The sequence below is a fragment of the Vanessa atalanta genome, chromosome 9 (genome assembly GCF_905147765.1).
Source record: "Vanessa atalanta chromosome 9, ilVanAtal1.2, whole genome shotgun sequence".
Lineage (NCBI taxonomy): Eukaryota > Metazoa > Arthropoda > Insecta > Lepidoptera > Nymphalidae > Vanessa > Vanessa atalanta.
In genome coordinates, this window is record NC_061879.1 from 12,175,013 (window position 1) to 12,193,318 (window position 18,306).

The 18,306-nt window shown below is 33.5% G+C and overlaps 1 protein-coding gene across 5 annotated transcripts in view; it reads left to right on the plus strand.

The window, feature by feature from the left end:
- Window positions 1-18,306, plus strand: part of LOC125066193 (muscle-specific protein 300 kDa) — a 178,171-nt gene that overhangs the window by 33,114 nt on the left and 126,751 nt on the right. For 3 of the 5 annotated variants that reach the window (XM_047674162.1, XM_047674165.1, XM_047674163.1), the window contains exon 1: window positions 1,231-1,761. The exons of 1 other annotated variant lie outside the window; for it this stretch is intronic. In XM_047674162.1, the coding sequence (XP_047530118.1) occupies window positions 1,251-1,761 (511 nt within the window). In that variant the 5' untranslated portion in view covers window positions 1,231-1,250. Of the gene's footprint in view, window positions 1-1,230; window positions 1,762-18,306 lie in introns of those variants that run through there. One more of the 5 variants, XM_047674166.1, reaches the window with a different exon arrangement.

The following is an 18,306-nucleotide window of genomic DNA, read 5'->3' on the forward strand; positions in this document are numbered from 1 at the left end:
TTTAACATACAAACATTTGATACCAAAATAAGTCTCACATAAGCCAAAAAATTGTTACATTAAGACACGAAGTGGCTCTAATGAGAACAAGTTACTGACAGATAATCAAAGTAAGTATATAAAATTAGGTTTTTTAAAAAGTTTACAAAAAACCGATTTTTGACATAGTTCGAATAATAAAATAGATGTAATGCTACCCAGAATGTATATTCTAACGAGCCACCGCCAAAAAACTTAGTAGTGTCTTATTATCAAGTACAGAAGTACTTAATATATGTGTTTCTAGCACAATATTTAAATTAAACAGTAACTATCTATTCAGGCTTCAGATAACATCGCTGTTGTATCCTCCTTGCACGGTAATTCACATTATACATTTGCAAGTATTTGACGACCTCCGTGGTCAAGTAGTGTGTACACCGGTTTGCATGGGTACGTCACTCCCGGTCCCGGGTTCGATTCCCGGCCGAGTCGATGTAGAAAAAGTTCATTAGTTTTCTATATTGTCTTGGGTACCGTCGTTACTTCTGATTTTCCATAACACAAGTGCTTTAGCTACTTACATTGGGATAAGAGTAATGTATGTGATGTTGTCCAATATTTACAATACTCTTGGGTATGCGTAAAAATATCAAATACTAGTCCACACCGAGTTCTACCATTTACAGTATTTGTAATATTTTTTTAAAGTCGAATAAATCGTTTCGATTTTATTTTTTTAATAATTTTGTATAAATATATTTTTGTGATATTAAAAAGATAAGTTGCAATTACATACTTGTACATTATCAAAGGAATGCATTATCTGAGACCGATACTGCGCGAATTCTATGATAATATTAATAATGCTATAATTATTATCGTATTCAAAATAAACTACAAATTGTATTGTCGTTATAAGGAGAGTGTTTGTTTATTAAAAAGGGGAGACGTTCATTTTTTATCCTTTGTTTATACGCGACCCATCACATTAATGTTTATAAAATGCTCATCGCGGTAGGTATATAAGTAAAATAAATGTATTAATGACTGTTAAACGTTCAAAGCGGCTTCAAAGAGGTCATTAAGTCACTAGGGTACCGAGAAAAAAGTTACAAAGCTCACTCGAGCGCTTTGTAAAGCTTTAAAGAATAAGCGTTGAATCGTCTGGGCGACGTCTCGTCGCACGTGGCCTCGCGCATGCTCACAGCCTTAACTTAACTCGTACTCGCAGTATCGAGCGAACTTCCGTAAGGGGAGGTCATGTCGCTATGTCGGACGGCGGCGACTCACCGTCGCACAGTGGTCTACGCGACCGCGTCAGCTTTTTCGAGCGAGTCTGGTCCGGGCGCACCAAGAGTGACTCCGTTGACGCTACCGCAGACGTAGATGAAATAGAACGTAAGATAGAACAGCGTAAGCGGCGACCGGAGTCGCCGAAAATCGAAGTTAAGTTAAAACACACACGCGACACCCAGTCGCCTTCGAGGAGTTTCGAAACTCCTTTCCCTAATTTGAAACTGAGACATGTCGAACCCGAGGAGGCGGAGAGAGTCGAGCGTCAGGTCGAGGAGGGCGACCTGGCAGCCGGCGTCCGCTTCGTCAAGTTCGAGCGTGTGACCGTGAAAAGGACTGTGACAGAAACTCAGAGCGAGGACCGGCCGGACTCCCCGCAGACCGAGTGGTACTCTGAGTACAAGCATCATACTTTGCATACAGCACCCAGAAAGGATTATGTACGCAGCAAATCGGAATATGACTCCCACATTGCAGAAATACGAGGTAAATAGATTTTTTTAAAGGTCACGTTGATGTCATCACTGTTATTGTAGCGGTCCTATAGTGTACTTTAATTGGTTTCAATTCCATGGCTGTTTGCAATTGAAGCGTGAAGGAAATTTCAAAACTATTACGACCAAAATCGTACATTTGTAAAGCGTGACATAATTAAATGTTTAAATTAAACTATGGCAAAATTCTAATATACACATGCACGAAGTGACTCTAGACGACCATATAGCACGCTTAAATTCAGACAATCGAAAGTATGACATTTGAAATGCAAATATTATTCTCGCTAAAACATAGATTAAGTTACGACAGAGACTAGTAGTTTAATATATCGAATATAATTTTTCATTTGTTTCCTACAATAAAAAAAAAAAAAACATATTATTGAAAGTGTACGTTTGATTACTCTAGTTTTTTTTTAACGTTAAATATATAATATATACAAAAACATTATATTTACGAAATAAATAAAGATTTTAAATTCTATTATAACTTTATCAATTACAGGATAAATATTATTGTAATAAATAATTATCAAAACCAGACTATTTATAACACTATTTAAGCGATAGTAATTCTGTCTGTTTGTTAAATTAACACGTCATAGACCGAAGCTTGGGTAAGGATGTAGGCATACAAATTACGAGATTTACGGGAAAAACGGATAAACAGTATACGGATAGAGACGCGAACAGCGAGTTATCAACATTGAATACGTTTGTTATTGCTATTTTATTAATAGACAATGTTTATTCGTGCAAAGTGGAACAGATAGCGAATATTCGTTGATATACTTTCTTATCAACAATGACCGTAGAGCAATGTGTAAAAATTCCCAAATGTGACATAATGACAAGACGGGATAGATACTGTATCTTATCTAGAAGCAAGGTTGGTGAGCGCAATTATAAATATTTTGTGTTGTTATTATCGTAATGCAATAATCCTAAGTATATATACATGTATAAATAAGTATATTTATTGTGTACGTGCGTGTATGACTGTATTACTTCTAACTTTATAATTTAGATGATTTTTTTATTGATATTTTGTATGAGTCTATGGGTGGTTAATATTGGACTCAGCAGGTGGCGCTGCAATCGGAAAGTAAATATTTTATTTATTTCAAGCGCTCGTAATCTCTACGGGTAGCTAGTATAAATGTACACGTCCAATTGCTATTTTCTTTGTGTTTTTTTGACTTTAAGTCATTAAACGTAAACATTGTAAAGTTACTTAGAATTTTAAACCCTATGAATAGATACATACGTAGTTAATTACAAATATAATTGAAATAGATAGATACGCAAAAGGTACGCCAAAGTGACTTATGACATTTGTATATAAAAAAAAAACTGTCTTATCGAATTACGAACTAGATAGTCGATTATATTAGTTTCTATGTTTAATTATATGTATTTGTTATATTCGTTTGTTGATAAAGAGTAACTACAGAGTTTCTTGCCGGTTCCTCTAGTCTCGGTATAATCTACATTTCCGTCCCGTATTTTTTTACTTGGTGGCAGGGCTTTGTGCAAGAAAAACAGCAATACTTATAATTGTTCTGTTCCGGTTTGAAATGTGAGTGAGCCAGTGTAATAGTCACTAGAGACATAACATCTTAGCTTCCAAGGTGGTAGCGCATTGGCGGTATAAGGAATGGTTAATATTCCTTGCATATATATAAAAGTACATTTAAAAGTTTCTTATAAGAGTCCTATTTTAATGAAGAAATATATTCATATCAATAAGTAAATTGTCATAAATAGGCAAAGATGTGCGGTGCGGCGTTGCATTATGAAAAAGTCGGGTCGCAACACGAAATTAATGATACATAGAACCTTTTTATCTTGGTGTCCTATCAGTTACTTTTAAAACAGAAGTATAGTCATCATTTGGTCCCTGGTGCACCGAACCGCTTTGCCCCATAACAGCTACGTCACAGTGACGTCATAGTGGGTTTACATACCTATATTGTTTGTTAAAACAATCATGCAAAATTATATTTTAATAACGCAACGATTTTATTACAAATATATATAATTATTACAGAATAATTTAAATTACATAATTAAAAACAACCGGATGTTTTTATTTACACTTTTTATAATTCTTCAATTTATTCTCATATGGAAATTTATAATGATATTCGTTTTCATAAACAATGGCTGTTTTCAATACTAGCGACCCGCGGCGATTTCGTACGAGTGTAGTTTATTAATATATACTTAAATCAAAATCAAAATATACTTTATTCAAGTAGGCTTTTACAAGCACTTTTGAATCGTCATTTAACAAACTATATTAAGTAAAGCTACACCGGTTCGGAATGTAGATTCTACCGAGAAGAACCGTTACTCTTTACTCTAGTTACTCTTTTTCAGCATCTGAAAATACAGTCATGTTAGTTAAATACAATTATATATGTATGTTATGTCTCCCGCCTGGAAGTCAACAAGCATTAACTCCACGCTTTATTATCATCTATATAATCTTGTATCGAATAATATGCCTTCTTTACCAATGTATTTTTTACAAATGATTTGAATTTATGAAACGGCAAAGTTAAAAAATGTCTGCGGAATTTTATACATACATATTATTTGGATCAGATATAATATAACATTTTACGAGTGTTTTTTTCTTGAAATTTGATCATTAGTTCCGTACATTACTCCCTACAAACAAACAAACAAATTATATTTTTTTTGTTACGAAATTATCAACTTCTGTAGCACGCGTACTTAGCCATAAAATTAGAGGCAACGATTGACAAAGTTTAAAACAATAGGTACTTTTCGTTAAAAGTCGTACGGTGTAACCTACGGTGTAAGGCTGTAGAAGAGACTCAAAAATTACCGCGGAATACGAGCGTGAAATGTTAGTCTTTGATATGCGATATTGACTGTTATATTTGTAAAATTTATACGTTATATGTATCAAAATGGCGTGTCACCGTAACTCGATAGTCGAGTCAGATACTACGTGATTCTTTACAAAATCGCACTACTAGTTGAACGTTTGCATAGATGACATTGAAAGCATGATTTGTTTAAAAAAGAAATAAAAAAATAAGCTAATCAAAAATTAAACTAGGACTAGCTATTGGTGGTCAATAGTTCAAGGTCAGGCTTGAAATGGCATCTTTGAGGTCACTGTTATTGAGGCTTCTAAATTTAAAAATACATTACCTACCCACAATTCGCCTCAATTGTTTTGTAATTTTGTATATTTAAATGAATTAATTAATAATTTATAAATAAGCTATATATTTATCAATTAATTAAAGTAATTTCATTAATAATAATAGTAATACCACAGAGCCTTAAAATATATAATATATATTTAAATACAAAAAATAAACTCAAAAATGTCGGACGCAACAGTCGAGAAGTAAATAACTTCATAATAATTATATTTGTATAATATTATCTAGCATTTTTTTTATATAAGAAATTTATATATGTATCTAAGCTATCTAAATATTGTGAATGTGTCAGTTGCAGATTATAAAATAAAGGCAGATAGAACGTACGGAGCATTGTAGTGAAAAGAACAAAAGATACAATATCAAAAGGTCAAAAGTGTAGTCACTGTTATATTAATTATTGACGTATTAAAACGACGCATCGTCACACTATCAGGAATACATTATACATATATTCGCTTACATATATACATTCGCATACATACATTCGCTTCTGTTTTTTTTGCTTAACTATGAAGTTCAGTGCGTTCTATCTGACTTTTTATAATCTGTGGCATAACATTATACACCAAAAACTTGAAATATTTAAAGGTAGTCTCGAGATATGTTATCTCTGTTATGGTTAGTGCCGTGACTGTGACGCCGTAATTACTGGGCATGATGTCATCACCGCTCGGCCATTGCAATTCATGTTTATTTCTACTCGATTATTATATACATGTAATAAAAAATCGAAACGGCCTGTAATTATCCCACTGGACTGAGGCCCTTCCGGAGTCCTTAGGTTCCTAGGTGACCTATTGACTTGACTTTGAGTTTGACTTTGACATCTCAAAAAAACATCTCAAAAAATTTAGTTCGACGCTAAGACTAAACATTTCATATAATGCCTTACATTATGTTTGTACCATAAACATTAAAAGTAACAAACAGCTCAAAAATATCCCACTGTAAGGCCAACCTTTTCTCTCCTTTTCTTTCCTAAGCATTAAGCGATTTCTCTTCCACGTTACTCCAATGGTTTCATAAAAGATTTTTTTCACGTATTTATACCAGGAGACGAATTTACTAGTAGTTACTTTACTATACAATAGTATACTACATGTAACTATCTAAAATACCAATGTCCTACTTCGATACGATAGTGATTAAAAAGACAAAATAAAAAAATGAGCTTGTGTACAATTCACTCGTAGTAGAAGTGAATAATGTTTTATTGTTGCGTTGACGCACTTTCCCCTCATTGCATTAGCATTAGCAGCCCGTAAATGTCCCACTGCTGGGATAAAGGCCTCCTCTCCTTTGAGGAGAAGGTTTGGAGCATATTCCACCACGCTGCTCCAATGCGGGTTGGCGGAATACACATGTGGCAGAATTTCGTTGAAATTAGACACATGCAGGTTTCCTCACGATGTTTTCCTTCACCGCCGAGCACGAGATGAATTATAAACACAAATTAAGCACATGAAATTTCAGTGGTGCCTGCCTGGGTTCGAACCCGAAATCATCGGTTAAGATGCACGCGTTCTAACCACTGGGCCATCTCGACTCATTGAGTTCACATAAAAATAAAAAAATACTAAACAATCGAAAAATACAAATGATCAAGTTATCATGACATTGAACGAATCTTTAAACTAATCTTACATAAATACCTACTTGCTTTAAAACATACAAACTCCGAATATTAACATCGAATTAATCTTTCATTTTAAATGACTACAGTTTCTATTTATAGAGTATCTCTCATCGTGTGACTTTCACAATTTATTGTTACGTGTAAGACATTAATTAATTAGGGGATGAAGCATCTGACAACTGAATGCCCTGTGGCGTATAATTGTCAATGATATCATCAACTTGCAAGTCGCTGTTGTATTTTATTCATGCGTCTGATTCGTTGAATTTCGTTTCAAAAGACGACGTAGTATTGAATAATAAAATACATTGAACATGTCTCATGGTTTAGTTAATAGAATGCGAGCAATTGAAGCGGAGGTCTTGGGTTCAAATCGAATAAAAACATTTAGACATAAATGAATTCATAAGCATTTGTGTTTTTTAGTTTAACGACTTAACTAACTGATTAATCCCGGTTACTATATTTAAGAAAAGTATCTTTTTGATAAGACTTAGCAAAATAGGTAAAATGTCAACGCCAATTCGATAATTTACCATCCGTAAGCGAAACGAATCGTTTTATGAATACAGTGAGCGCACTTTATTGAGTACATTGTAAGATAATAAAAACATTGCAACAAGATATGTCTCGTCTTAAAATGGTGTTCTTACATTGTTGAATATCAATTTACATTTAAACTGCAGCCATATTTGTACTAGTGATTGCCTTATGAACCTGAAGACCATTGAGTTCGTTGGCTAGCTCATGATGCAGACCAAGAGGCCCTGAATTCAAATATTGGGTCGGGTTTTAGGTCTCTTTGTTTATAAAACCCTAGACTTCAGACCAACAAGGTCATCATAAAGTCTTCCTTCTTCTCAAAAGTAATGTATCAGCAAAGTAAACCACATGAAGTCCTTGACAGTAACAACGTTACGTGAAATATTATCCAAGTTTTTAAAGATAAAACGCATATGATACACCAGTGCGATGTATGGTGGTCACACACGGACGCGTATATTGAACACGGATCAATTTGAGTATAGGTATAAAAACCATAAATTACTTGCAAAATGACAAAGACAAAGTAATATTTAAAGACTTAATGGTAGGATTTTCTGGTTTGGCACAACCCACACATCAGATATTCTTCAGCCAAGCAGCAAGACTTAGTATTGTTGTGTTTTGGTTTGAAAGGTGTATCTACAGGTACGAGGGACATCTTAGTTTACATGATTGGCTCCATATTAGCGAGTGCCAATGTCTAGGGACTGATTTGATCACTTGCCATCACGAGACCTATGTACCCAACTATTAAAAATAAAACTGCTATTCAAAGTTTTATATAATTTATACCTTTTTATGTACTTACTTACATATTTTTTTTTTACAAAAAAGTCTTATCAAATCGAGTAGGTTGTAAGTGGGAGTTATTTTAAGTCAGAACCACAGGAACAAGGAAGAAAATCTCATTTCCGAAAATTGGTAACATAGCGTAGACGCTTTCTTTACGGTCTTCCTAGGCGGAGCGAGTCATATTTCTCCTCATGCTCGGCCTCTTTTTGGGACATAACATTTTCACAGACCTTGTTTCTGTCTGTGTATATATGTATATATTATTATATACCAATATTCCGATTGGCGATTTATAACAAAGTCTATAGTATAAAACAATAAATTGAAGTATAAACTTCAACAACAAAGTGACAAAAGATAATTTAAAAAGTAAAGTTTTATTAATTTGTATTTGAACTGTGCAGTTCATTTATGAAGGAAAACATCGTGAGGAAACGATAACAGTCCACTTCAAGTTCAATACCTACCGACCTTCAATGGTTCATGATACAGTATATTCGTAGCCCATGACGCAGTTCTGTATTAAACACATTCTCTGACTAGTTTACGAGATTTTGAAGACTGGGTTTGCAGTCCTAATGAATTTGATCGCGTGACCGATAGCAGCTTAGCTCGTGTTCCACAAGATAATATCTTTTTTAAAGGTTAACTATCTTATTAAAAGACAAGTTATTCTACATTACAATAAAGCGCTAGTTACATTTACGAGACGATACAGCTTAGTAGAAAGATCACTTGATTCTTAACAGAAGAACGTGGTTTTAAATCTGTATTAGTGAGGTTACTTGGGTTTGGATCTGTAATTTTCTTTTTTTTTTTAAATATAGATACGTGTCCATTTGCACTTGTATGTCCTATGATGGTTATTGGCCTCCACTGCTCATAGACATTGGGAACCCATAACTATTCCTTACATCCTTGTGCCTGTAGTTACCCTGGCTCGCTCTTCCCACTAGAACACAACAATACTAATATTGGTGTTTGGTATCAAGTGAAAGGGATTTGTGCAAGCGGTATATTACTTTATTAACGTTAGTTTTACAAATCATGCTATTTATAAATTTATGTCATTGTCAAAAAAATGATTTTCTGAGACGCTGATTAGCTCCTTTTGTAATAATGATATATGAGAGGGGCCTTCAAAATAACTGGCGATATCTAATTGATTCTATAAGCTAGGATAAACCAAGCGATAATAAACCTTAATTAATCCTATTTAAAGTCATATTCGTTCAACTTGGTATCGTAAAAAATACTTGTTGTGATAAATCATTACATACATTATACAAATTTGTTCAGAACATCGTAGTCAGTTCTTATTAGAGATTTTGCAAAGACCCAAAGTTATCTATATTATAATGACGGAGGGAGGGGAGTAAATGTCTAGAAATGTGCAATGGTTAAATATAAAACCATTAGTGTTTGTGTGTAATAAATACACCAGCAGGCTGAATACATTTTTAATTATGCTGAGGCTAGAATTGGTCAAATTCAAAGTATCACATTTATAATGATTTTGTCATTAAGAGACGGAGAGAGATTATTTTCTCTGAATTAAAAATAAATATTAATTTCGTTTGAAAACGATTACAATTTTTTTTTAAATTCGTATAAACTGTTGACATAAAAATACGTGTATTTAAAATAAATTTTAACTAATAGATAAGTATTTCCACTAAATATATAATGACTCCAATTATAAACACAAAATAATCATAATATGAAAATTCTTTACTTCGGAAGTACGACACGGCAATATACATTTTTTATCAAACGAAATGTCTTATTCAAATAGTCTCATACAACAAACTTTGAATCATTATTTAGAAATCTATTATGTCAATTAAACAAGAAGTCATCACCGGTTCGGAATGCAGTTTACTACAAGAAAATCAGTAGTTTTTTTTCTAAATTACATGTAATTATCCTCATATGGAATAAAAAACTAATTACACGAGACGTGATTAAAGGGATGTCTTTATGTAAGGGATCTATCGGCGCGCCTTAGGGGTAACTCCGATTCATATGCCTTGTGTTTCTCCTCTCTCTATTTCGTCGTGTGTTATTCAACTTGTGTTTACTAAGTACAAATGATTGCCTCGTTACTCAACTCGCTAGATATAAAGCCACAGATGGCCATATCAGGGCGATAAATATATATTGGGTATCAGTAACAGCCCGGAATCTGAAAGTTGGAAGTGTGTATGATATACTGTGCCTCGGACAGCACGTAAAGCCGTTGGTCCTGCGCCTGAACTCTTTCCAGTGGTGTCGGATTTGCCGTCCCATCGGATTATTAGAGTGAGAAAATAGAGTGCACCTGTTTTTACGGATACACTTGTACATTATCATATGTCCTGCGGTGGTGGTAGTTGGCTGGTGTCTCCTGGGATTTGATTGGGATAGGATAGGGATTTGCTGTGTATTATTATAATAATTTATTTAATTAACAAAACTCTATGTTTTACTTTGTATCTTTTTATTGGTTTTTCTTAAATAATAAATTCTTTCAATAACTAAATCCCGTGTTGGCTACATTTTCTTTTAATAGGATCAGTATTCGTCTACTTTATATGAATCTGTTATAATTTTGTTCCATTATAATGTTTTGTTAATAGCTGAGATTTAATCATTTCTCATAAAGAAAATGATAAGACACATAAAATAATTAAATGGTATTTACTAAATAATACTAAGTAATTGATGTACTTTGTACGAGTATATTGTCATTTAGTTTGACCTTGAGTTGGCATTGAAATACTACCGTAAAAATCTGACTCCACTTTTGTTATTACTTCGAAATGTAATCAATAGCAAGGTCGAACAGTCATCTTATATGAAATTAAATTAAAAAAAAAAAACTCCAGTACCAACAATTCGTTGATTATTAATTATTTATATACTATATATTTAAAGATCCGAGATGGCCCAGTGGTTAGAACGCGTGCATCTTAACCGATGATTTCGGGTTGAAGGCCAAGCAAGCACCACTGAATTTTCACGGGCTTAATTTGTGTTTATAATTCATCTCGTGGTCGGTGGTGAAGGTTAACATCGTGAGGTAACCTGCATGAGTCCAATTTCAAAAAAAATCTGCCATATGTGTATTCCTGTTCTGTTAATGTGATATATTTACTTAAATTTTCTTGTTTCGTTGTATAACATCGAATTTTGGTGTATGAACAATATATAATACCATAAATAAATAATGTTTCCGAAAGGGTGCTATGAACTTTACTTCATAGCTAAAAATAGCCTTAATAGGGCAACGGTATTCGGACCTCGTAACGTCGTGAAAGTCTTAGCATCAGTGGCGTTCCGACTCCTAAAACAAGCTTGAATATAAAATACAAAATACCTATTTCTGCATGAATTCTATAAAAAAATCGTAGCAGATTTAATTTACAAAACAAAATTGCCACATTTCCCAATCAAGGTAATGATGTCATGTACAATTATAGCAATTAAGTATACCATTTATCGCTGGAGGTCAAGAGCGAGACCTGTGATATTTGGGCCAGAGAAGCACTACTCATCCGTCGATAAAAGTAACGTCATGGGTATTTATTTTGTCACTTGTAAATAAAATCCAATATCAAACCTTTTTAAATTAAATATATTTTTGGAATGAAGTACGCGTCTTACTATACTATAGAGTAAGCTTTACGTAAGAAAAAAGCGTTATACTCCCCTCCAGACGACCTTATCCTCTCTTTTCTGTCTCTTTCTAGGGTTAAAAAAAATTGTTAATGGTATAGTTTGGTAGACGAGCAAATGGGCCACCTGATGGAAAATGGTCACCGCCGCCCAAGTGCGCTGCAAGACAAGTGTGCTGTAAGAAATATTAACCATTCCTTAAATCGCCAATGCACCACCAACCTCGGGAACTAAGAAGTTATTATATCTCTTGTGCCTGTAGTTACACTGGCTCACTCACCCTTCCAACCGGAACACAATTAAAGTGTTATTTTAATTAAAGTGTTATTTTAATAAGAATTTCTCATTGTCATTTATTTATTTTCAAACGTTGTTAATTTATTATTTCAGTTATTTAGTACATCATGTCATATTAGAGCGAAAGCAATTGTGTTCCAACTGTGTGTCCTATGACACCTCTCGTGGTATTTTTATAATCTGTTGTGTTTTAAAGTAAAAATAAGTCTCCTGCTTGTTGAGTCCATTATGAGTCTACTTTAATAAAGAATATTTTCATTTTGAATATTATATATATACGAAATTTAGTGTTATAAATTAAGGAATTTGGAAAGAAAAGAATTAAGTCGATATTCCAGAGTTGAAAGAAAATGGTCAAAACATGCTGATTGTCAAACATTCATTTAAGTTTTCCTCAATTACTCAAAAATGACTATATTCCCACTAATAAATAAACACGAATCTTAATTGTTAACTTATTAATTGACACAAGACAATTTGATTTATATGTTAAAACGTAATCACAGTAATAATACGAACGATTTATTGCGTCTGAATATCCTTCATTACTTATAAATACTCACCGCTCCTGCCTTATCTTAATTGAAGATGCAGTAAAATATGAAAAATATACAAACTTGCTAAACTAATTTTATCTCTATGTTAATGTCGTTAAGGTCGTTATCACAATTATCGATACTTCTCTTCCATTGTTCGCAATTTAAACGTGACTAATTCTTCTTTAACAAAGCCTTACACTGTTGGCTAATAATATTTATAATATGAGGCATATACGCGTAGTTAGTCAATGAATTGATGTCCCATTTCTCAATTTATTCGCCCTAATTTCATGGTGGACAATCTTGAACTCTAGCAGTTTAGCTTGCAGGCCCTTTTTTAATCCAGGGTGCAGATCATACAAAAAACTTGTGCGTCACGAGTTTGGATGTGCCTCGCCAATTATGGCCAAATCTTGAAGCAAGGGAGAAGTTCCTTAGGTCTTTGAAAAATATTTTTTGGTGAGAGGCGAGATCTCTATAACACTGCTTTCATACGGTCGCTTGGTGTGCTTAAGATGAGGCTGCCAGCCTGCACAGAACGGGGCGCTTCCACTTAATCTAATCAAGTTGGAGACGATCCGACTTGGCATAGAGAGCTAACAGTCTCAAGATTAAAGGCTTGACCACTGCCAGTTCCTAACTGTGATGCTATTAAGAATCCCAGTTTCAGTAGCCACTCGAGACTTCACTTCTAAAGTAAGCTAGATTATGCCAATTGTATTAAATTCGTAACTGACAAACCTCACTGGGAACAGACATATTTCTACTCGTTGAAGAAACCGCAAGAACCTGTTAAGATTAAAATTAAAGGTAATGGTCTCTTACACGATGGCGTATATTTTTATTACTTTCAATGTCCAAATCATAATAACCTTGACCTTGGAGTTCCGCACCAGTGAGGCGCGCTTAAATATTCGCTGCGCACACGCACACATAGATTTATTAGTTAATCTCATGAGAACTTTATTTGTCTCTCATTTAACTAGTTCTAAGTGCCGAGATAACCAAGTGGATAAAACATTATATCTAGATCATAGCACGCTAAGTTTTTCATGACCTTAATTTGTGATAGTATTCACATACATATGTGAATCGATTTTATTTATCTCCTGCTCGGCTGCGAAGAAATATATTGATTTGTCTGTGGGCGGTGGCAACCATCAGGTGGCCCATTTGCAAGTCCGCTTACCTAAATCATAAAAAAAAAATGTTAACGCTTTAACATGGATCAGCGTGGTGGGTTACTTCAAGAAAAGGAAGAAAGCAAAGCCTTCTTCTCTTACGAAGATCTAAAGAAAGAGCCAAAGTCATATATTATACATCAAGACACAAATAACAAAAGTGTGACACCAGTTCATTCGAGAAAAATAACAACTAGTGAGTTACTTACTGGATCTTTCGCAAGAGAATCTTCATTCCAAAACGCCGGTGGATTTACATTGAATTAAATCCTGTACCGTAACGATTTAAAAGTGCTTATATTTGAATAATATAATTTACGACAAAGTTCTGAGAAAAATTGTTTCAATTTATTATTTCTATCATTGAGAAGTACCTGACTTATAATATTTGTTACTTCTAATACTGGCATCTTATCTGTTTTATGGGACAACAGTTGTACTCTATATTTTTTTTAATATGTAATAATACTGTCAAAACACTTTAATTTTTCGCTTGAAATGATGTCGACATTGCTCTATATTGCTAATATAATTTAATTTATTTTTGGTTATAATACTTTACTCTACATTTGAAAATAACGTATGTTGCTGATATTTGAAATATTTCAAGGTCAGTCCGCGTTTCTAGTCTAAATCCGACGACCACTTTCCGTTTCATTACGTCTTATTCAAATTATATCTCGTTTATTACAACTACATTCAATATTTGAGTGTGTTTTTGTTTCGGTTTTTTATTATGTAGGTAGGCAATGGCTCACCTGCTGGTAAGCTGTCACCACCGCCCATAGACATTCCTTACATCGCCAATGCGGCACCAGCCTTGCGAGCTCAGATATTATGTCCTTTGTGCTTGTAGTTACACTGGCTCACCCACCCTTCAAACTGGAACTCAACAATATTAAGTATTGCTGCTTGTCGGTAGAATATATGATGAGTGGGTGGCACCTACCCAGACGGGTTTGCACAAAACTCTACTACCGAGAGCAAAATATAAGTTAATGTGTAAAAAAAAACTACCAAAAAAATATGGTTGCTATTCCTCAGGAGTAAAAAAGAATTAATTCCAGTTTCTAAAACGTTGATCAAAGTCAGATTAACTGATTCAACTTTAAATTCAATGGTCATTGGTCAATGACAGCTGATGACGCAATGTTCGACCAATGAGCGTTCAGTATTGATTCATATTGTTATAAATTTAATTTAATTTTTATTCAAATGTTTTACAAACAGAATGTGTAAGGTAACGAAACGACCGTTCTATTTTTAAAATATATTCTATGTCTTTGTTAAAAAAAAACCTTGGCTCTCAATACAGATCTTATAAAAAATATAACATTGTTTTTACTCAGAACAAACAGTATGGCCAGCTTCGATATTGTTAAAAACTGTGTTACTTTTAGCTTTAGCAACTGTATCCTTCATATATTGTTGATTCGTATTGAATGTAGCTTTCCATGTGTGGAGCCGTTCTTAGAATCGAGTTTTATTTACTAATAAATCACTTCTAATCTTTGATTTAGTAATTCGACCTCAGACGAGAGGTAACTGGTTTTGTCTTTATTTAGTATTATATTAAGCGTCCCGACTCTTTCAAATACGTTATGATATAATCGTTTTTTTCAAATAATACATTAAGATCTATGACCTTGTACCAAGTAATATACTGTCAAAGATTGATATCTAATGAGTCCAATATTCTTTCAACGTCTCATTGTCGAGCTACTTTTGAGAAGAAGGTTTGGAGAACTATATATCCAATACATGCAGATATCCTCACGATGTTTCCATCCGACGTGATTATAAACAGAAATGAAGTACATCCAAATTAAGTTTAGATTCATGTCTTCTGGTCGCGGAGTTATCTCAACTATAATAATTATATTTAAGCCATTAAATCTTCCTCCAGTGTTGCTATTTTAAGGTTTAGCTGAGATTTTCCTTCACGAAAATATACAACATACAAGTCAACATCACGGAATTCTAAAAAACAAACACAACTCTGTAACTCATTTTACACTAACCCCAAATTGATATTTTTAAATGTATTTTATATTACATTTTATAATTATTTAAAATTTACAGTTGAATCCAAATTTAAAAATAGAATTTTGACAGTCGTTAACACCAGTTTCAGTTATTATCAGTTTCTCCTTCAGAATGTCACACAGAATTCTTTAAATATTTCGGCGCTTATTTATCGAACCGGATCACTTGTTTTTGCAAGCATTTGAGCGTTTAACCAACTTATATGGCTGAGTGTTCGATAAAGAGTAACTAAATGTTCAAGCAGATAAGATACCTACAAAATAAAATTATTGCAACGAAAACTTTTTTAAGAAATGTAATGTATATATGTATATTTAATTACTAGCAAACCCACCCACGCGTTGCTGTGGCTACTTTATGTTATATTGTATTGTACCACAATGTTTAACCATAAATAATATTAGGTAATGGTACAAATTTAATGTCAAATATATTTCAGAGGCTTTTGAGTGATGTGCGTTTTAAAAAAATGACGATCTTTGTGTAGATATGTTAATTATTATTGTCAGCGCACTCAGGCCTATCATACGCTCAAATAATAAAATTTTCAGTTTTAGTGTTCTTGGGAGGGTCAAGCCCGTCTGGGTCGGTACCACCCAATTATAAGATATTTTTCCGTCGAACAGCGGTGGTGACTACCATTAGATGGCCTACCCGTTACTACCTATTATTCCGTGCTTTAAACTACACGTCTAGAGTTGACAGCAAGACTTAAATGAAATATATTAACCATTGTAACGTATTTAAAGCACATCTGATATGGCGAAGTTGAATTAGCAAATGTTTACTAATATACTTACATAAATATTCAATAAAATTATCAAATCCACGATATTTTAATTTTATGTAATTATGTACCAATTAAAGAAATTATTAACATAAACAGCCAGACCCGAATATGATGACATCATTATAATACAAATATATTTTCTATGAATATATATAAGCGAAATATAATTAAAAACGAGATCTCCGAAACTTTAGGTCCGATTGACTTGTAGCGTAGTTACTCCTTTCGCGATGTAGATTCTCACTAAGAAACGATTTTTGGTTAAGATAAAGGGGAGAGATGTTTTTTAATGAATTTAACGTACGAAGTCGGGACGTAGAATTAGTATTTCGTCGTTGCGCCTGCATGAGTCGCTATGTGTTTTTTTCTTATTATAAGATTGTTATGTCGTTTTAATCGTTATTTCAATACGCACGTACCTTAAAAACATTGTTGTTTTGTGATAACTTTAATAATTTAAAAGTTTTAAAATTTAGCTGTGACGTTCATACATCGAAAGCTAAATAAATTGAAAAAAAAAACGATTTCAACGGCATAACAATCTAAAAATAAGAAAAAATCACATAGGGACTTTTGCAGGCGCAACGACGATTTGTGTATTATTGAAAGTAAGTTGGTAAGTAATTCGAACAAGTTCCATGGCTGTACACATGCGAGCGCTTGCGTATTCGCTTCGACCATAAAAGGATCACGTAAATCTGGAACGAGTTGCCATACTTGTACATTGCAAACTCGACTTAAATATTATATAGAATAGAGTGTATATTGTAACGTTGTTTTGTTTCAAAATCCAGACGTGCCGAGGTTGGAATCCAAATAAGAATCAAAAGGTTGTTTATGTGGCGTGTAAGGCGCTTAGTTAAATGATTCATGTTTAACGACGAATTTTTATGATTACACAAATTAAAAAAGTCAATTATTTAACTTGTTATAAGTAAGGCGTGGACTTCTACTGGGCATTGACTAACGACCAAATATATATTTTTTGGTGGTGATAATGATCTTTTTCTTAAATTAACAGTGTAAACAATAAGCGGAATAATTTGAAATTGGTTTTTCGGACAGAACTAATATATAGGTGCATGATCTAGGATTTTATGTAATTCCACTAGCTCACTCACACTTCTAACCTCAATAAGCAATACAGAGTACCTTTTGATGTTTCATGGTGGAATAATTAATTCTATTTTACGTGGCTTTGTGCAAACCCGTCTGGGTAGGCACCACCCGCTCATCAGATATTCTACCGCCAAACAGCAGTATTGTATTGTTGTTTTTGGAACTGCAGGCACAAAGAACATGATATCTTAGCTCCCAAGGTTTGTAAGGAATGGTTAATATTTCAACTGGCAACTGCTTACCACTAAGTGGTCCATTTGCCCGTCCACCGACCTATTACATAAAAAAAATCAAGTATAATTTGTTTTTCTAAAATATGTCGTAATTATATTATAATTAGACAATTTTTCACCAACCCAGGCAACAATAATGCAATGAAATTAAAACCTTTACCTTAACAGCAGTGGTACCTTTGCCAAGCAGTGGGATTTATTCAGCTGGTACTTTAACATTTCACTTACAAAATTAAAAAATAAAATCGAAACGAACGTTATAAATATTTCTATATTTGATGTGTTTTCGAGTATTCCTTTCGGCGGTATGTTAATTAATGACGTAAGAATAACTGACGCGTGATGACATCACGTTTAGTTTTTGCAAACAAAAGTAGTTTAACTTCCAGTGGCTTCACGAATTATGACTGGATTTTTTTATTCCGCTCTAAATATATAAAATTGGCTGCCTTTGGTTTAGTGGCTATTTTATAAATCACGAGGTACTGG